The following is a 21,659-nucleotide window of genomic DNA, read 5'->3' on the forward strand; positions in this document are numbered from 1 at the left end:
TTTTTCTGAACTATTGCACTTTGTCTTGTAAACAAGGTTGAAATGTGATAGCAATAGGACAAAATCTCTCGGACAATTTTGTCTTTGAAGGACTCCTGAAAATAGCTAAAATCACCCTGAAATTGCTGCTTCAAACCAGTGTGGCCGACTTCCCGTTTGTTTTACAGCATGGGTCTGTGAGAATTTTTTGGGGGTGTATTTATGATACATCCCTACTAAAATTCATTTAGCTAACTGAAACTGACTTAAATTTACATTACATTTTAAAACATTCTGGTGGGTGTTAGAGAGTCAATTTTGGAGCTTACACCAAACAATACTTAGCAAATGTACACAATTCGTTGAGATTTAAAAAAAAATGTTTTTTTTAAGTTTGGGAAAGCCCTTGACAATGGGCATTTATTTGGCTTAAACATAAAAACAACAAGCAATTTCAAGAGGGCCTTTGCACCAGGTGCTCAGTCTCTAAATTAAAAAAATGAGAAAGAGTGGGAGACATGACCCAAGGATCCACACCTTCCCTCCTCGATCTCCTCCCTGTGAGCTAACTGCAGTGCTGTAACTGGTGTCTCCTTTTGGCCCCGTCAGACCTCTGTCCCCTTTCTCCCCTCGGTCACCTTTCTCTCCTTTGGCCCCAATTGACCCTGAAGGGACAATAACATAGGACACCATAATCACTATCACACAGAAATAGAGCAGAACACACCATGGAGTTGTTACCTAGAGATGGATAACTGCCACAAGGGAGGAAGTCAAGTGGAGTCAAAGTGTCTGTGCACCATTCATTTTTAAAGGTAATGTAAGATGAGTTTGAAATGATACTAAAGTGATTTGTATGCATATTTTGTGGAATAATTATGGTTTAAACTATTAATATAGGCAATTATAAACATTTTAGGGGTGTGTAAAGTAGTCACTGTGTCAGGGCTAGATTCCTCTCCCTGGCGGTGTTTACTATACTAAAATTCTGGAGAAAAGTTGACTTTGTGCAATAGTCCTTTTGTCCACTAGATGGAGGAATTTTACACTAAATAAGTAAGGCATGTGGTGTGTGAGTAAATGTGAGAACTGGCAAGTGATTGTGCAGCCTCAGTAATCTGGAAAACACACAATCATGTGAGGACAACGCTTCACCTGTATGTCTCAAAGTCGACGTCTCCTCTTGCCTGGCCACCGGGGGCTGCTGAATGGGCCGCAAAGATGGCGGGGCCGTCTGATGGTGGGACAATAATAATGTGATAAGTCCATCTATTTATGAATGATGATGAACAAGCCTGAACATTTTATGCTCCGCATCTGCAGATAATCGGCATCCATGCCATCTTTGTTGGTTCCCCACTACACTGAGAATCTTAGATTAGAAAGAAATTTGTGGATTCAGGCCATGGGAAAATTAATTGTTAATTTTAAACCCAAACAATCCCAACACAATGACTCGGCACTATTATGTCCAGGCAGTAGAACCAAAGCCCTGCTGCAAACAAACAACAATGTTCACCAGACTACATGCAAACTGTAGTTTGTCTTCATGTCTAACATGACCTCTCTCACAAAATGCTTCTAATGCAGAATGTTAATTCATGCCAGTTTTCTAAACACTGTGCCACGACACATTCGTGTGCAGTGAGAGGTCAGCAGATGTGCCGCGGGAAATGATGCAATTTCACTTGGTCTGAAAATTATTATCTATTTACTACAAATAATGTCATTTTGTTCATCTACTATATCTATGCCAATGAGATATAGTGACAGGCAGAACAATTAAAAGTTCTTCCACTTGATGCCATTCATACAACAGAATAATAGCTTTGTGTTCACACTGAGCAAGTCTATTTGTGAGTAAATGAGCTCAACATTATTTTAGCATATTGTGACATTTTTGTTTAATGGCATTCCGTGAGATGATTTACGTATGATAAATATGTGCCTTGGCTCAATAAAGGTTGGGAAACACAAATTTATGCTCGTTAAATTGTTCGGTGAACTTAACAGTGACATCAGGAATGTACCAAATAAAATGTATTTTCGTACATTCTCTTAGGGGTCAATAAGAAATGTTGCACTGTTTTTTCCCAACTATGATAAAATTAATCATAAATACAGTCTAGAAATTGTTAATGTTGTAAAAAAACGAAAAAAAACCCAAACAAACAAAAAAAAAACAAGACTAAGTGGCCACCGGTTAGTCAATTATCAGGTTAGCCAGTTATTTCCATACAGAATCTTAAAATTTCAGTTCACCGAGACCAAGATATGCGTACGAAGTGCTGCCCCCACGAGTGAAAATGCTTTTATGGTGTTCATGGGCACTTGCTTTTTTTTCTCCACCACTCTGGGCTCCACTTCGACAAGGAAGCCGCTCGTGTAGTCGCAATACCCTAGCTTCGTTCCTGGTTGTCATGGTAACAAAAACCAGACTGGTATTGCTGAGAAATTGGCCTAATAGAACACGGGGTGCGGTATTACAATCGCCTCTCGCATAAGGCCGGGGTGCCCCCTTAAAAATGTCAGCAAGACAAAAATAGGGTTTTGAGAGTGCACTATAAGTCTCGATTCTTGTGGGAATTTGACAGAAGCATTTCACAGACATGTTAACTGACAACTGATTAAAATGGTGAAGAAAAGTAATGTTTTCAATTGATGTAGCACACATGCCACTCCAGTAGTGACGCTGTAAATGCAGACTTTGCAGGAGAATCAAGAAAATACACAAAATGACAGTTTAAAACCATTTTTTTTCAGTCATTTTAATCCCATGTAAACAGCCCCTAAATTCACAGGAACAGACTGGCAAGTAATAGGAGCTACTTTAAGGCTTGGGGGGGGGGGGGGGGGGGGAATCAGGACTCAATCCAGCTCATTTGTGTAAATCTGGAGAGGGGAGGAAATAATGGAGTCCCCCCCTTCTTCCCAAACACACACAGTTCATTCTTTAACGATGACACACCTCGATTGCCACCTCCGAAGAATGTAAAACAGAGAGCAGCCGAAGGGGGCAAAATGAAGCCAGGTTGATAATTAACCTGTTATTTTCTTTTGAGAGGCTGCAGCCCGCTCACTGTGCCACATAGCAGATATGCTAAGAATTCCACCCGACCATTATTGACTATTGATTAACTTGACACAATTAATAACGTGAAAAAAAAGAGCCAACAACTCATTTATCCATTGATGAAAACAAGCGGCCTGATGGGTGGCAGGCTGAGATGTGCTGATAGATGTGAACCACATGACCTCCACAGTCCAAAAGGAGATATCCAGTTTCCTTGGTGACAGAAATCTCGGAGTGGGTTGGCCCAAGACCGGAGGGTGTTCAATTCATAAAGTACAGAAATGGACGTTTTGACTCTTGCTACCTTCACAGAGTGAGTCTTGTTCACCATTAAAATAGGGCATGGATGAGTATAAATTATGCAGATTGTGTTTTCCTTTTATGAACAGTTCGACCTTGGTGAAGGTTTACCCTCTATTGTTGACTTGGAGATGCTGCAGATAAAAACTACACTGACTACCACTGATACATATTTCATTCTTCCTAAATCTAAAATTAAAAAATAAAAAGAAAACTCCTTGACAGATCTAAGAGAGCATTTCCGGTTCATGAAAATAAGCCAATGGTCACCAGCTCGGAGGTTGAACGAGGCAAGGGGAAAAGGAGCCCAGAGTACGGTAATAAATCAATCAATCAATCAATCAATCAATCAATAAAGCAAGCGCCCATAAAAACACAAGCATTTTCACTCATGAAGGCAGGGCTTCACCCACTATAGTTATTTGTGCATCCAACAAAACTCAATGAAGCTTTTTGTAGCTTTTGGCTTTGACATAATGTTTCGGACTAAATTAAAAAGTCAATTTTCCACAGTATGTCCCCTTTAATGAAACAGAAATCATCACATAACATCATCAACATCACATCATGTTTAGACATATTCTCCAGAAAAAAGGGGGGGCCTTCCTCTTGAAGAGGACACTTCAGTGACATTTTCAAAGATGCCATGAGCAGCTCAAAGTCCCAACAAATTCCTGCATGACGAATGGAAAGTTTCACTTCACTACACTCTCTGCTTTGCATTTGCCCTGACTTGTTGGAGTTGCACACATAGGTTATAATGCCTGCAAACAGACATCATGTGAGAAAAATTGGTAGGTCCTCATTTGGTACCACCTGTTGTCGTCAACAGCACCTTTGCGTATTATGATGCTAATGAACACCTATTGGACAGAGGGAAATCCCACTTGTAAAGGTGACAGAGCATCAATGCAGAATCATTAATGACCAAACAGGAATATGTTTGATGGCAAGACATGCTCCGCCCACAAAGTCTCCTTGAGGGGTTTTCAAACTGAGGTTCTTGGACGTGGATATATGGAGACTGGCACACTAAGAGAACAAACACCACAAACCAAATACTTGTCCCTTATTAAGTTTTGGGTTAATTAAAATCCCTCGTTAGCCTGATAGTACATTAGGGTATATTTGGTAAATTCGGGTTCTTTTTAATCTTACTGTCCCAATAGTGATAAAAAATACCAACGTGGGTGCTATTTTTTCATAACTTTTGTGTGGCTTGTCAGTGTCCCAATTTAATCCACACAAATGGACTATTCTTGTATGTTGATGTAAAAAATTAAATAAAAATTGCTCATTGTTATTGTTTTTTTTATTCTTTTCTGAAAACGTAAAAAAAAAAAGTTTTGAGTGAACCGTTCTGAATGTCCGCCCCACTGTTACGCAACAGTGGAACTGATTTACATAATAACTCCCCCACACCGAGCTTCTCTGCCCATGACTTGACAGCTATGCTGGGTGATGAGCTGCCACTTTCAAGCCACAGCTGGAAAACAATGTCTGAAACACTATCAGTGTCAACCCAAAAGCTAAGCATAGCTCCATTATGTTTTGTTGGATACGCAAATTAGTGTTAGCTAACAGCATTTGCTTCTGAGATGTGGCAGATGATTGACTGCTCTGTGAAGTTGTTGATGCAATGGGGATTTGGGGGGTATTTGTGCTTGGCCATATGTGCACTGCAGGCACCATATGCACAGATCTGCTACAAAAATGGACACATTTATGAAATACTGCCTCCATGAGTGAAAATGCTTTTATTGTCTTTACAGGTGCTCACTTCTTTTTTCCACACTCTGGGCTTCGCTTCTGCAAGTCGAAGCCCCTTGGCTCATTCAAACCCCTCGCTCTACCTCAAGCCGTTATGGTAACAAAAGCCGTCCTCGGCATTGCCCCAGCAGTAGAGGGTTGTTATTAACATACCTGTAAACTATTTTAAATTGTGCATAAAATGCATACTATGTCTCCTTTTACTGTACACTGCTCTCAGAATGTCTGTCAAATATTTCAACAAATATTTTTTGTTCGTAAAGGACATAATATAATTGTTGTGACAGCTCTTGGAAGCTAGGGTGCTATCTTCAAAATCAGAATAAAAATTACAAGCTTTCATAGTGACTCATTTGAGGATTCAAAGCTCTTTTCATGTCTTTTTCATTACAAACCAAAATGAGTCCTTACCGTCCATGTGTGTTTTGCTACGGCTGGTTTTGATGGTCTGGTTTCCACATTGCCACTTCCCTCTCCTGAAGCCTGAGAAAAACAAGCATACAGTACGTATTTATCTTTATTTTAGCATTTTATTTTACGTCCAAGAGGCACTGCTTAATAAGCTATTCAGTAAATTATAATTTCAAAATGTTACTACCTTGGTACAGCTAAGTCATACAGCTGCATGAATACAGCAAGTCTAAAATTTTCCAAATTTTATTGTTATTCCTGTCTGTTCACTTTCTTAAAGAAATATTGAAGTCAGTGGCTAATTGCTTCTTAAAAACATTGAAGTAATGCAACAATATTTGTTTTACATTTTTAACTCTAGAAAATCATTGAGTAAAATTTGATTAGATCTTCTTCTAGCCTCAGTTTTATTCCTTTCTTATTTTGACTGTATGTGTTTTAAAATATATATATTTCTTATTTGCAAATATAACAAAATGATGGAAAGTGGATTTTTGAATAGTCACAAAAAAGTGTAAATTCTAACTGAATAGTAAATAACAGTGTTGCATGTGCCAGTTTGTTTTGTTTATTTTGTATTTATTTAATTTCTATTTATTTCTGTGTATTTTTTTTATGGTTGAACATGCAGTGGGTTAAATATGGAGTGGTTCACCTGTTGACCTATTACTATTTCTGGTGTACCAAAGAAACAAACATGTCAGGATCTACTGTACGGCCAAGCCCTGCCACTTATAACAAGTTCCATGATAGCTGCTTTTGGTTACTGTAAATCAAGCTAATATGGAAACTGCCATTGTCACTCCCAACAGCTTGTAAATACGCGTATCAGACGGCGGCAGTGCCACACTCCTATTAGACCGGAGAGAGTTTGAAAAGTCATGTCTCAAACGTTGTTTCTCCTGGAAAACAGCTGTGAGTGAGGTGATTATTTGCAATGAAAGGCACATCCTGTAATCACAACCCTATCATTTCCACTCGGAATGTGATTTCCCCCGCCATCTAATACAAACAACACGTGAAGCTTAGTTGAGAAGCCGGTGGTTAAACCTTAAACTGGGTCAGTCGGCGAGGATGAGTTTTTAGTGGCCTGTGGAGGTTTAACAGCTGTGGGATGGGGTGGCAGGGTGCAATGTTTTATCAAACAAGATCAATGGCGGCCTGCAGTGAGGCACCTGTGTTTGAATCTTGGTGGTCAACAGCGACTAGAATGCTGAAAGACTATCACAAGCTGCAGATTAATGAGAAATGATGCAATGAAAAAGGCGAATCCGGGGGTGGGAGGCAGGTTTGGACTGAAAGGGAAATACATTAATGCTACATCATTTTAATGAAGTCAAATAAATAATACAATACAGTGAACCCACCAATTTGCCTTTCATTATTCACAAATTCACAAATAAGTGCTCTTTTAGAAACACCCAAAGATGTCACAAGATGGTTCCAAAGCCCTGTCAAAATAGGAAAGTAGTAGAATAATTGGTGTCAAGTAATTACGCTGAGATTTATTGCAAATGAGGAATAAGCTTTGTATGTTGGGGAGGAGCTAAGTTTAGCCTGGGTTGCTAGCACAAGTGACAGAGAGTCTTCGCAGCATGGTCATGTGCCTTTAAGGTGCATCTTTTTTCGAAATCAAGTCATCTGCAAGCCATTTATTTTTAAGGGCAACATTGTAAGGTGAGTTTGAAATGATAATAAGTTTGTGGTTTACAGTTCACAGTATCAGTATAGGTAACTATACACATTTTTTGTGGGTTGTCAATTACTCTCATTTTTTGCTAGTAGAGAATACTGTACTGTATCCACAAAACATAATTTTTTAAACTGTGACATGATGACTGAGCAAATCTACCTGCCAAACAGGGATGCGTTAATATATCGAAACTGTATTTTGTTAGTCCGTGACAATTAAAAAAGCCAAATAAAAGTTGCCCAAAGGTATATCTATGGTATCATAAGTGGGTTGGATTAGCAAATTTCAAATAATGTATTGTTTGTTTTCCAATACTAAATGAAAGCCCGCCATCAAAACGTAGAGATTTAATGATGTCAGTCACTCGATTAATTTATGTACGTAAAACATAGTCACTGCCTCCAACATGTTTGAGACGTGATGTGGTATGCTTTGGATTATAAACTGTTCCATTCCTTCGCCATACTCCTCTCTTCCAATCACTCTGATACACCTGGGGTTTATTTATTCCCATTGTGGTGGTGTCAAAAGGCAAAAACGGTCCAAATACTTCTGGACACATCTGTACACCGGTTACTTATCATAGGATATCCGTAGAAACTGATTTGACGTGTTAAATATGATGATTGGATATGAAATACAGCATAATGTGAAATGGTAGTGTTCCTACACGAAATAGCGCACTGAGTTTATACTCACCATGTCGGAGTCATCGTTGTCCTCTTCGCAGTGCCTCTCAGCGGCACGGGGGTCTCCGACCACGCTCAGCTCGCTCATTACACCCTGGTTAGAAGACAAGATCACGGTGGGTTTGACGTTTGATGACCAAATTGCAATAGAATATCACAGATTGACTATAAATAATATAAGAACTTTTCATAAGACACTCAGTCACGCATGGGTACAATGTATGCATCTTATAATTGATGCCAAAGCTAATAATAAATATGCACCATAGAAATTTACAGAATGACTAATTATCTACAGACAAAAAAAAAAAAAAAAAAAAAAAAGGCGATTTCATGCACGGTCACATAATCACATGATGTCCATGTCATATCATTGATGCCATAGCTTCTTCGTCAATGCGCACAAAAAAAAAGAACAGATGGACTGGAAATAATCAATGGAGTGAAAAAAATTCAAACATATCCACGGCACACCCTCGGGTACAAGCACGCACAATGTACATGTCATGTAATCGAGGCCAAGTGTACCAAGTAAAAAATAAAAAAACTCCATGTCATGCATGTACGTCATACAATAAATGTGATAGTTCCTGTGCCACTGTACGCAACGTAAATAAACAGAACGACTGAACGTAGATATTATAGACTTATTATGCATACATGCTAATTCATAACATTCAGACCTTTCACTGAGCACTGTAGCAAAGTACGAATATTTTTTTCCAAAATATGTCTGCCGTCGAAGTAGTGCAATCTAAGCTCAAATGTTTTTAGGAGAAGATAAATTATGTATCTGCTGGCCAAACTTTTTAAAACCTGTTTAAAGTGCAATTGCCCCGATGGAACACACTCTTGATTGCTTTGGACATGCAAATGGGTCTTTATTTATCTTCACTCCTTCAGTAGTTAGTCTTTTAGCAGACTGAATTTTTTCCATATTTAGGAACACAGAATAAATAAAAACCCAAACGGCACGGAATCCACCAGGAATACTGATTTCAAGTAAATCCACTATTCATTTATTTCTAATATTTGACTTAAGTAAAATAAGTTGACGTTCTTTTAGCCATTAACTTTTCAGAGGAATGTGGAGCACTGAACTGAACTTGCTGGAAGTACCATGCTTTTAGTAGCCAAGGGTAAGGAAAAGTAACTCCTTAACAACATGTTCAGCAGACGTCCGGGTCAAATGAGGTGATTTGCTGCAAACGAATGAAAGACCTAAATTATATGCCCACGCTGAGGACCTCCAATTACTTGCAGACAACTTTCGGGAAGCTGCTGAGGTGATTACGAACAACTGTGTGATGGTTTGGATGGAGCTAATTTGAGCAATGAAATCAAATTAGTTATTCAGCTGCAATGTCTCGCATGCTTGATTAGGGATATAAAACAGCATTTGAGCTGCAGGAAGTCTGATTTCATCAGAAGTTGGTTCTGGTTCACGATAACAATAGACAAAGGTTTAGGGATGTGATTATAACCAGAAGACCATGGATGTTTTTACTTTATCATCAGTGAACCCCCGCCTATTTGTAGTTTGCTGTTCACAAATGTACCTATTTGTGCGTGGGTTTTTTTTCCCCTGTGGAACCTATCCTTAGCTAGTCACTGAAAAACTCACCTATGCCACAGGATGGTGCCAAAACCCTGGGGACGAGGAAAGTAGTACAGTGTTGCCTTCAGATAGAAGTTAAATTCATTCCGTGACCACGTGATTAACTAAAAACACTCGTACCTGAAATCATCTTTTCCCACTGAAATGAATAGAATAATATAAAAACATATAGTAATGACGTAATGCAATAGAATATAAAGAATTGTATAGTTTGTGCATCATGATTATTTCATTGCGTGACTTCGCCCCCTTAGTCAGTATAATACAGTCATGAAGACGGAAACAAAGAAGAATTTCACACCTACTTTAAGTGACTCAGTAAGCTGCATTAATATTTGTCATTTTTCGCAGCGGGTAAAGAATATATGCATGTGGGTATTGCTCTATAGTCTGTCAACATGTGTTAATGCATGCGTTCAAATAGCCGTTGCTTGAACTGTTACAACACCGCCACACAGATGTTATTCGTTAGGCCGTCCATCTATGGTGTTATTTTTTGTCGTTTGTTAGCATTAAGCTTAGCAGACTTTTGTAAGACAAGGTTACTGTGTTTTAGTTAATACAGTGTAAATTCTGTTTTATATTTAGTTTGACAGTAAACTTCAATTATGAGTGTCATAAAACATCTTTAAGCTTCTTTTTTGAAGAATTGGTCAATATCTGCCAAACTGCTGCTTCCTGTGACGTGAGTTGAGTTCATCCCACTATACAGAGCTTTCTAAAATTTTCCTCACAAGTCAAACCAAAGAAAAAGGCAGAACGATGGCTTGTATCTCAAAAATCTAGTAAATCCGGTCAGTCTTATCACAAGGCACCACTGTAATTGGTGTCAAGGAAGTATGTTGAAGTTATACATCTCGACTGTTCTAAGATCTTTGTATGTTGGGGAGGAGCCAAGTTTACCCCCCTATTAAAACAAATAACGACGGATTTCTGTACTTCATATTTGAATTCGAGATTGTAACATAGTTGAAGTCTTTACACATACCAAGAACTTGTCTGGATCAGAGCCTCCAGCCTGTCCAACAAAGACCCTCGCGCCAGCTTCTAACTCCATCTCATCAGGGGACCTTTCGATGCGCAGCACTAGAGGATCTATGTCACAGTTCAGGTAGAACATGACCTTGTCATCCTTTACCGCGATAGCAAAACGGGTCCAGGTGTCCCTCAAAGAGGGTACGAGGAACCTGGCGGCCTCGTATGACGTCTCTGAGTCAGGCTCTGTGTAGTATAATATGACATTCTGGTTTCCGCCCTGCACGGGTGACAGTTTGACACCCACATACATGATCTGCTGTGTGGCGTCTGTGACCGAGAAGATCACGCCACCCCTGTCAGATGTGGGTTTCAAGTTGAAGATGAGGGAAAAGTCCCGGTAGAATGGGTTCGGCAGGTAGGCGCGGGCCAACTGGCCCGTGTTTGTCATCGACCCCACCACGTAGCCGGGAGCGGAGTCAGGCCCGTAAACTCGTGTGATCTCATTTGGAGGAGCGTCCCCGATCAGCTGCAGCAGGGAGACACTGTCTTCTAAAGGGAAGGAAAAAAATGGACATGAGACCACAATTTAGAAAACACGAAGGGCTCATTAAAAGGGAGGGCAGCATGGCAGGGTACAATGTTAGAATAGGTTTCATTAGGCGTTTGGTAATGGTGTGTGTTTGTGTTTGTGTCTGACGGAACAATAGTATTTCACAATTTTACTTTTATTTTACAAACTCAACCAAACGGCATGTTTTTGGAGAAACAAGGAAAAGAGAACACAATCCAGTTCTTCACTTCAAGACCAAAATAAGGGTTGTTGTAGTAAAGGGGGAGCATAGTCCCATTTTACCCAGATTTGAATAGGCAACTAGTGTCTCCAAACCTTGCAAACTGAGCTCAGTGACCTGATAGTCTGACCACAGACACAATCATAGAAATAATAATCTAACACAAGGGTCTGTGGAGAACTATGGCAATTAATTGAACATGTATTCAATTTAAAACAAATTATAATAAAAGGCAACAAAATCTGTCCAGGATGTGTGTGACCTTTCCAATTGTGAAGTTGGATGGGTGACCCTCATTAGGGTAAGTAGTACTGCATTGGTAATGGATGATTGGTTCAGAAAAAAATACCGAAACCCTACAAACACTTGAAGAATCAGGGAACTGATAGAGTATTACATCTTCTCATTTAATGGTTCCAGGGAACCGTTGTGTTTTCCTTGCATAAAAACAAAAGTTGTTGCTAGCTTTAACAACTGAAAAATTCAAATGAAAAAGCAGACATTTCCATTTCTTTTTTTTTGTGAATTGAGATTTTTTTCTTCATTTCTGGTTCCAGGTTAATCCTAATAATTTTTATCTTGGGCATTCTAAATAATACAAATCAAAGAGGTATATTATATAATTTCATTGCAAAACCTTAACAAAAATAAATTCTTATTTCTAACCCTTGAAATGGAGAGACAGGTCACATTGATTGCACAGAGTCTGTTATCTTCTTTATTGCTGTTATCCTCAAGATCCTGTTGACCCAGTTGATTGCCACCAACATCAGCGAAGAATCAGTCACCAATCTCACCCATGAGTTTCACGACATGATCTCTCTTGGACTGTTTCAGAAAATTATCATATTTTACACTCATTTTCAAGCACAAGTGAACCTGTTTTAGGATCGAGTAAATGAGAAGTAACAGGCCCAGACATGTTTGAGGACGTATGTGACGAGTGACGGCTTTGTGATGACGTAAAGGCGTATGGGCTCGTGACTAGCTTCAATGCCCTCCAAATCCGTATGGGGCTCATCAGTTTATGTATTTATCTTCATTGAATTTTACATAGTAGTGGTTTGGTTTTGCAGGGTGCGGAAATGCAACATCAAACAATACCGTTTTAGGCAGTCTGCTAGTAGGTGTGGCGCTATTTCTGTCAAAATGGCACTTGTCCGCTTTTGTATTTGAACTATTCAACTAATTCAAACAAACACAGGACACCAAACTTATGAAAGCCAGGCTAATTTGTTCTAAAGAAAATACATCACTTTTATCTGACATCCCAGTCCATTTTTGTGAAAACACGTTGCCTCGAGACTAAAGTAAATACGTCCCCTGACTTGATGCAACATCTACTGAATGACACTGCACCATAGTTCACAGAGTCCATCAGCTGGGCCCCTAGAACGTATTACCTCATACCTCCATCTCCCTGGGTGACTGGTGACTTAGCACATAATAATTGAAGCAGGCTTAAGCAAACAAAATATTTACAGAGCATGGTGTGCATGTCTGACATCTGACTTCAGACAAACTAGAATTACTTACTACAAACAGTGATGTATCCCAGTGTTTTTACAAAAAGTACTGTTACGGGACATCCCTTGAATTTTCTCATTCTTTGAAGACAAGATTTGGTTTACCGCCCGGTGAGTCGTGTTCCAGTTTTATTGGCGGGTTCAAAGCCTCCCCGCCGCTGTGAGCGCTGGAGATCAGTGTAGCTGGCGGTTTGCTTTGTTTAGATCTTAAACACACAAGGTGTTTGGCCGAACCTGGGGTCCCGCTTTGTGCTCAACAACCCTCGACACAAGTCTGAATATTCTTGCATGCTGTTCCAAAAGCAAACCTTTGAATCGGAGCAGACAAAGAACCAAGTCAAGCCTTAACAGGACAGTAATACACTATTATTAAGTCATACCGATCCCTAAGGTACTAAAATTAGATCACATTTCCAAATATCTCTTTATAGACACAGCACCATAAAAAAAGAAAAAAAGATCATTGGTGGATATACAGCACCAGAAATGACGCATATCTAAGTCAAAACAAATATTAGCCCAATATATTTTACGCATCTTATGTTATGATTCATTTGTCATGTTTTACGTAGATTCATATTTGAATGTTTTACGCAGAATGTTTAACAGGACAGCAATACACTATGATTAAGTCATACCGATCCCTAAGGTACTAAAATTAGATCACATTTCCAAATATCTCTTTATAGACACAGCACCATAAAAAAAAAAAAAATCATTGATGGATATACAGCACCAGAAATGACGCATATCTAAGTCAAAACAAATATTAGCCCAGTATATTTTACGCATCTTATGTTCTGATTAATTTGTCATTTTTTACGTAGATTCATATTTGAATGTTTTACGCAGAACTTGTCAAGTGAGCTCATCATTCATTTCTTAATTTGAGTGTATGGTATAATGAGGCAAGCAAGGCAATTGCCTAAGGCCCCTAGCTGAAGGGGGCCCTGATGACATTGGCCCCTATCAATGACAAAGCATCACTTTAACACGACAAGACAGTTGCTGGCTGGTGGGCTCTGATATTGGGCCATGTCAACGCCACAACGGTAATCAGACTCTGCAATGACACAGTGGGATTCAGATAGCTCCTAATGTGGCCCACTACTGGCAGGCTTGTTGGATATACATGTATAGTACAACAAAATTAAGCAAACTTATCATTCAGGGCATGCAAAAAGAAAAAAAGAAAAAACAAGAATGAAGTTATGTATGTTATATGAAACAAATGCTGATTCGAGTTTGTCCCAGTTCCATCAAACATCACAAACGTTTACTGCAGATTATTAACTAACATTAGCTAAACAGCAGACTTCCTAATAAACTAGTTGAGACAAAAATATACATCTTATATCTGTTGGAATATATTTACACAGAAATGGTTTATGCTATAATAGCCATGTTGCAGGAAGTTAGTCCTGTGCAGTCGATGACAATTTCTCCTGTTAGCAGAATTTGTTGTCAAATGCTAAAACTGATTCCAACTGCAATTCTGCTGTGAGCTTGGTCTGTTCAAACTGGAAATAATTTATGTTTAGAATAGATATATATATAGCTCCTTGAATTTTCTGGTCAAGGCTAAATGCTATATGAAACTGTTAACATGTAGCATTGAAGTTTTTACTGCAAATGAACTTTGACCAATTATTCAATCCAGATCTAAAATATGTTTTACTATACCTGTCCCCATGCTAAAAAGAACAGTCTACCATGAAGAGACATGTAGTTTCAAGTTTCAAAGGAACAAGCATTTGCCAACATCCTATGTCCCTAACATAGGAAGGAAGGGATTTCCAAACTAACAGTGGAAACACTGAAAATGATTGACTTAACTTGCTGGTGATGCATGCCATCACGTCTCACAAGATGTTTTTCTGTTTTTTCTGCATTTTTCTTCTGCCAGAGAGTAGGCCACCATATAGCCTACCCTAGCCATTAGCATTTTAACTGCATTCTTACATTCTCAAGAAGCATTGTCAACCAATGACAGCCCCAAGGTCGAGCGGACAGTCACTGAATAGAGTAGTCCCGGGTTTATGCTACTCGTTTGTCTTGTCGAGAAAGCCTCTTCCTATTCCGACAGAATTCCAAGATGGAGCTCCAGTATTGTGATTCCCTGGTGAAAAAACTGTATGCAGCGTGGGAGTGTAAATGTCCAATTTTGAGATAATATGCATAATTTGCATAATTCATGGGAAAACATTTAATCATGTGAAAAGTCACAGTTTTACAGACTTTGTGGTGTCACTATTTAAAACACCCCCGGAGACCTGCTGACAAGGGCAATAATCCTTTCCTACATTATACAAAAAGCTCAGTCTCACAAAATTGGTGATTCATTGCTGTCCAATGAATGTGAGACAAAATTTAATATGTAGTGGTTGTTAACCCTTTTGATTTATAAGTTAAATAAAGGCAACTCATATACCCCAAAAAATGTGTAGTTCTCAATGTAATGGGCACAATTGGATTTCCAAGAGACCATTGCACACTGCAGTCAGAGAAATGGTTCTGTCCAAAGTCTTTTCTTAAAGACAAATATGGTTCTAGTTACCAGGTTTTGTACCTGTAACTAAAAAATAAATAAATAAAAAAAAAAAACAGAATCCCCCCCACCCCCTTTATTTGTACTACCATAAAAGGATATGATATCTTTTGGGGAGGAAAATCCTTGAGCGTAATACATACTCAGTTTTCATATGACTGCAACGCAAGCCCTTGGGTCCAATGTGTTTCTTTCAACCAAAAGGTTGGACTGCACTGTGCCCATAAGTAGTACCCCTTTAAGAGCCAATCCAAAGTGAGTACAAGGCAAACATAGACAGGGAAAGGGTTATGGACAGTTCCATCATGCGGTACAATTTCAATCTTTGTTGAAAGGAACGGTGGTGTTTTCAAATTGGTGGGAGCTCGTCCATAGTTTTATGGCTACAAAATACATGCAGACAGATACCGCCATCTCAGAATGACAATGGACAACTATAGTTTTACATTTAAGAAAGGTGAACATGTACCTTGAGACCAAGATATAAGTGACTTCCCATATTTCAAGCACACAAGTAACCATATAAAATCATGTATAAGGCTTGCATTACTTAAACATCCTGTTTTACTGCCCCCTCAGAGTGAACAGATCACGTTCACAGATTTCTCATGTCATACATATAAACATGTCTGAATGTTTTTGAGCACATAACTCTACCACATGTGCAGCCTGACTTCGTTATGTCCGTGTTGTGCTTAGCGGCCACATGATATAGTTGTTCACCCTATGGATGTAAGCATATCAGGTCACATTCATAGCCTATAATTAAGTGATGTAGTGGTAGGTGGTTATTAAGGCCCAAAGGAGAGAGTACTTTCACATCTTCACATCTCCTGATAGTAAAAAAAAAACAACAACAACAAACAAGTCTGAAGCATCTAAGGCGCTGCACGGTAGGGGTTCATTTGGAGTCACATGAAAAAAAAAACGATCCAGTCCACAAATTTGAATAGGGTTTTCTTCATCATTCCATGAATGTATGGGTTCGTCTCAGTCGTCAATGCCTTTGATAAATCTCTCTGACATCCCCAAAATTTATTGTCTAGCTTTAGCTAACATAAAGTCTGCTGAGCATCCTATTTGGCCAGTTATCTGTCCTTTAGTGTGGGTAGAAGAACTAACTGACCACTCAGTCTGTCAGCAGAGCAAGCTGCCAGGAAGATACTGGCGCTGTAAAAAGACCTCCTTGAACACTCACTGATATGAACTGAAGGGGCAGGGCAGAGCCAGGTATTTGGTCAAAGAGATTTAGAGGCACATCTGCATTATAGAAAAATATTCTATTCACAGTAGAGTGCAACACAGGATGTTTGTCAAAAGAAGTATCAGTCAAGTGGCAATAAACATTTGAATCATTGTCCTCCTCTTAATTTTAGTGAGTGGCATGCATGATTTTCATCCAGCAGGTACATTAAATTTGATTATTAAGATTATTAACGTCAATCAATTTAACAGCAAAATAGAATTTACTATAAACATTCCCATGCCAGAAAGAGCAAAGTAATTAGAATAAGTAGCCACAGATTAACTCTGACGATTGATGGGCCTATATTTTCAATGTTAACAAAGCAGGATCATTTTCAAACATCCATCCATCCATTCTCTGAACCGCTTCTCCTCACTAGGGTCGCGGTTGTGCTGGCACCTATTTCAGCTCATTTCTGGTGAGAGGCGGGGTACACCCTGAATTGGTCGCCAGCTAATCGCAGGGCACATATCAACAAACACCTATTCGCACTCACATTCACACCTATGGACAATTTAGAGTCTTCAATTAGCCCACCGGCATGCTTTTGGAATGTGGGAGGAAACTGCAGTACCCGGATAAACCCACACAGGCACAGGGATAACATGCAAACTCCACGCAGGCAAGGCCAGATTTGAACTTGGGTCCTCACAAATGTGACGCAGATGTGCTAACCAAGTCGTCTATCGTGCAGCCCATTTTCAAACAGTCACTGAATTTGTAGTACAAAAATGATATCAAACAGAGAATTGCAGATGCAAAAATCCTTACGTGTATTGACACTTTTTGTCACTACTGTACATAAAGCTACCTAGACATGCATTTGCATTATACCTTAATTCGTGGTGTGTGTGTGTGTGTGTGTGTTTGTGTGTGTGTGTGTGTGTGTGTAATGGTCCATTCACATGCAATTTAAATGGACAAGGGAACAAATACGTGCAACAAATTACAGGTTGCTAGGCACATGCTGTTATAGAACGACCAACCGATTAACAGCAACACATACTTGATTGTCTTTGGAGTAATATTTCGGTGCATGGGGATTCCCATTGGGGTGAGGGTGGGGGTGGGACTGTAGTCATTTAGGAAGTGTGTGGATATTGGTTTGGTATTGCAGACGAACTGGGAAGGTAGGGGTTTTAAGAACTGGTACAAAATAAATGTCAAAATTGGTATTAATTTAAACCAATCATTACCTTTCAGATTAAAAACCGACAAGCACTGATACCGATCATCCTCCTCTTCTGGAAGTTGGTGGCACTCCAAAGGGAGGCGTCCCTCGTCCAGAAGCGTCCAGCAACTGTCCCTTAAACCTTCACAAAAGCTTCGGCAAGGCAACACCGTCATTGGAGAGCCACACTTTGGTAGCAGCAGAGGACAGAAGAACATCTCCAAACCACGGTGGCACTTTGACCTCAACAACCAAGCCCAGTCATGTAGGAGTACTTGGATTTCTTCCAAGCTGGTCTGGTTTAGATGATTGGGCACAACAAATCTTTTGCCAGTCATGGATGAGCAGAACTGAAGAGCAGTATCCAGCATTAAGCAATGTGGGGGTTTTCTATTAAGATATGGTTTTGGAAATTCTTTCTCATCTTTTGCTGGTGTATAGCTCTCTGCAACTGTATATGTAGCTACAAACTGACTGACAAATTGGCTGTGTTTTGACTGACTGTCTGATGTTTGTGTTAAGGTATGGCTAGGAGTCACTGCCTGGCTAGTAGGTAATGCCTGATTATTGATTTGATGCTGCATAGAAAGGGCTAATACTGTTCCGTCCGATTTTGTGTCATCTATATCTGATTGTGTCTGAAATCTGTAGGGAGTTTCTAATGGTAACTTCTGGTGATTGTTGTTAAATGAATTTTGGTCAACTTCAGAGGCACGTTCATGAGATAGATAAATGTCCACTTGTTGTTTGTCCTCAGGTCCCCAGCTAGTTCCCAAAGAATTGTTATCAACGATCTTGTTTTGTAAATATGCAAGTGTAGCCGATTCATGAGAAAGATCTGTCAAACTGTCAGACTGATTTGTACTCAAACTAAATCCACCTCCTACAAGATTATTGGTTTCTTCAGTTCCACTACCACTACTACTACTACGACTACTACCATTCCTGCTACTACTACCGTTACTACTAGCATTCATTTGAATCTTCAGATTGTTCACTTCAGAAAGTACATTGCCCTCACTGTCAAACCCGTGAAGGTTACTGTGCACTAACAACTTTTTGGGGTTTCCCACAAAAGGTTCTGGGCTTTCAGATCCAGATTCTTCATTAAATTCATCTTTTTTTGCTAATTCAGATTTAGGCAATAGCCCCGAATTAGAGTGTCCAAATGTAGACCCAACTTTTGAAACATTTCCTGCAAAACCTTCATGATTAAATCCCCCATGACTCATACCTTTTAGTGAAGATGTTTCATTACCAAGTTTACTTGTGCTTGGTGAAATCTCTGTTGTGCCTTTGGCTGATGTATGCTCAATCTCCACTGAAGGTGTAACTGTAAGCAGTTGAAGAGCTTCGGTAGTGTCCTGCCCAGTCCACTCGACACTTTGCTGACCACGTCTGTCTTCGATGACCTCTGCTCCAGTACTGGCAATACTCTCTGTTGGTATTTCTCCACTACCTGTGGGGCTGCCAGACCCCTCGAGATCCGCTAATGGGCCCAGAGTAGTGGTTCCAGTCCAGGACCAAAACCAAGCATCAGAGTAGACCGCACACAGGGTCAAAAAAAGCAAAATTTCACAATGGGTCCTCATCTTGGGGACAATGTTGAGCACATCCACCTGTTTGATTATTCGACTCCCTGAGTGTACTGTGACATGTCCTGGCAGCCGCTACCCTCGACACACACACAAACCACATGCACATGCACACACCCCGCAGTGTCTCTTCACACACGTTTCTGCAGAGAAGACAAGTGAAGAGAGCACCCCATTCAAAATAGTCAAGGAGGGAGAGAGCAGGAGGAGCTGTGTGCATCATTGGCTGCCCAGACCATATTTCCTCTCTCAACTCCTCCTTCTTTTGTCAAGGCAATGAAAAGTGAGCTCTTCTGCTGACCTATACCTTAGAAGTATGGCAGCCTTTTCTTTGTACAATACCGACACTTTCAGGGTTTAAAGCAAATGGGGAATCTGATCCCCTAGACTCACTGTCTTAAAAAATAAGAAACTACAAAAAAGACAACACTCACTTAAATGGACAGTCATTGTTCAGTTATTTTAGATTTCTTGTTTTCCTACTGTTGTAGGTGTACACAATATAGTCAAGGGGTCTAACATGAACTGGTGCCATTCATGTTTGAAGTGTTCTGATGTCACATACTAACTTAGGCCTCACTTTCTTGTCCAGACTGGTTTCCTCATACAGCCATTGGGATGATTTGACAGAGACCCTCAACATCAGCTACAGGCAGTTTTTGCTGATTTAAGCCACTATTTTCATGAAATAGCCTACCTGTGACCCAAGTGAGGATAAGCGGTACAGAGAATGGATATTTACTTTACTACAGTGCATTCCAACTTATATATAAATTTGGGATACTTCGCAACCGTACGAATAGAACTCCGCTGTAAACCAACCACCTCATGTACTGTCATTGTCACAGGTCTGGACATTAATGCTGGAATAAAAAAAATGTCTGTCTGTCCTTTAGATCATGATCTAGGGTAATTCATGATCCAAATGACTTAAGATTGGCAACTGCAATACGGCATTGTTGAAAGTGGAGAAGAAACTGAATGCTTGGCAAGCAAAGAACAGAACACGTTGTTAAACACGAGGCCAGGCATTTTTTATTCTATTCGGATGGTTGAAAGGAATCATAACACAACTTCATACTGAGCAAAAATGATTAAGGGACTCGTGATAGCTTTTTTCTGTGTCTGCATATTTCAAGGAAACACTTGTTTGATCTTAAATCAACAAAAACAAAACAAAAAAAATCCACCAAAACGTCTGTGGCATTTTTTGACAAAATTTGATTTGCAGTTGAAAATAGATTAGAGATGAGCCACATGTAGGGATAACCAAGCCATTGTTTACTCCAAAACTCTCAAAGTTTGTATTTTAAGTCATATTAACAACAGCAACCTGCAACATAGAAACTTAAAGGTTGTCTGGAAGCAAGCGGCCACACATTGTAACATAATCCACTAATAAAACCACAAAAGTGTGTAAATCACTTTGTATTAAAGATACATTATCTTGAAATGTTAAGAAAGTTCAATTTTCTTTCAAATAAGAATATGACGTCAAGGTGGGAAAACCTTGTGGTTAATAAACCGCAAATAAGGTGGTTACATTGAAACATTGCAGTAATAAATACTGTATACTGCCTGGTTGGTAATGATTAGCCAAAAAGTCATGAAACTCCCTGAATTCCTTTGGCTTACATGAATACTATACAGCTTTGCATAGCATTAAAATGAACACATTTAAAGGAGAAATTAGGGGCAAATCCAGATAACTTTTCTCTCTCTCTCTCTCTCTCTCTCTCTCTCTCTCGCTCTCTCTCTCTGTATAGCTTAAATATTTTTTAAGGAAGATGTAGTCTCAATAGTTTGTCTTATTTTTAAGAAAATGCAACATCAATAGTTTGTTTTCTTTTTGGTAAAGTGCAACAACAATAGTTTGTCTTCTTTTTTGAAACAAACTATGCAGACAAGTGACTGTAATAGATTTCATTGTCTGAAATATTATGCAATAAAAACTCATACTGAGTGTCCTGATCTGTTTATTTAACAAACATCTTAATGTGCAGATAAAATCGTACGAAGGAAATATCCTTTTCTTTTTTTTTTTTTAGCACTGCTTGGAAAACACCTAAAGATTGTTATAAAAGATCCAATATCTCTTTCAAGTCTACCACTGAGTACAAAGTACCGGTGTAATTACAACAACACAAGCTGAGGATTTCCTGTTTTCGAGAGTGGCATTTGGGTTTGAAAGAGGTTAATTGCAGTCGAAACACATGACACATTCTCTGTGTGTCAGAGCTAGAACGAGACAATGTTTTACTGTCCTCCGTC

General features: G+C 39.3%; 1 protein-coding gene across 3 annotated transcripts in view; it reads right to left on the minus strand.

Moving 5' to 3' along the window:
• Positions 1 to 21,659, minus strand: part of col18a1a (collagen type XVIII alpha 1 chain a) — a 74,705-nt gene that overhangs the window by 13,831 nt on the left and 39,215 nt on the right. Inside the window, exons 1-6 of one of the 3 annotated variants that reach the window (XM_061792584.1) lie at positions 19,028 to 19,522; positions 10,522 to 11,060; positions 7,926 to 8,009; positions 5,534 to 5,605; positions 1,135 to 1,213; positions 517 to 644 (exon numbers count right to left, since the gene is read on the minus strand). In XM_061792584.1, coding sequence (XP_061648568.1) covers positions 517 to 644; positions 1,135 to 1,213; positions 5,534 to 5,605; positions 7,926 to 8,009; positions 10,522 to 11,060; positions 19,028 to 19,385 — 1,260 coding nt within the window. In that variant the 5' untranslated portion in view covers positions 19,386 to 19,522. Of the gene's footprint in view, positions 1 to 516; positions 645 to 1,134; positions 1,214 to 5,533; positions 5,606 to 7,925; positions 8,010 to 10,521; positions 11,061 to 17,818; positions 18,685 to 19,027; positions 19,523 to 21,659 lie in introns of those variants that run through there. The other 2 variants (XM_061792583.1, XM_061792586.1) reach the window with 2 other exon arrangements.

The sequence above is a fragment of the Phyllopteryx taeniolatus genome, chromosome 12 (assembly GCF_024500385.1).
Source record: "Phyllopteryx taeniolatus isolate TA_2022b chromosome 12, UOR_Ptae_1.2, whole genome shotgun sequence".
Taxonomy (NCBI): Eukaryota; Metazoa; Chordata; class Actinopteri; order Syngnathiformes; family Syngnathidae; genus Phyllopteryx; species Phyllopteryx taeniolatus.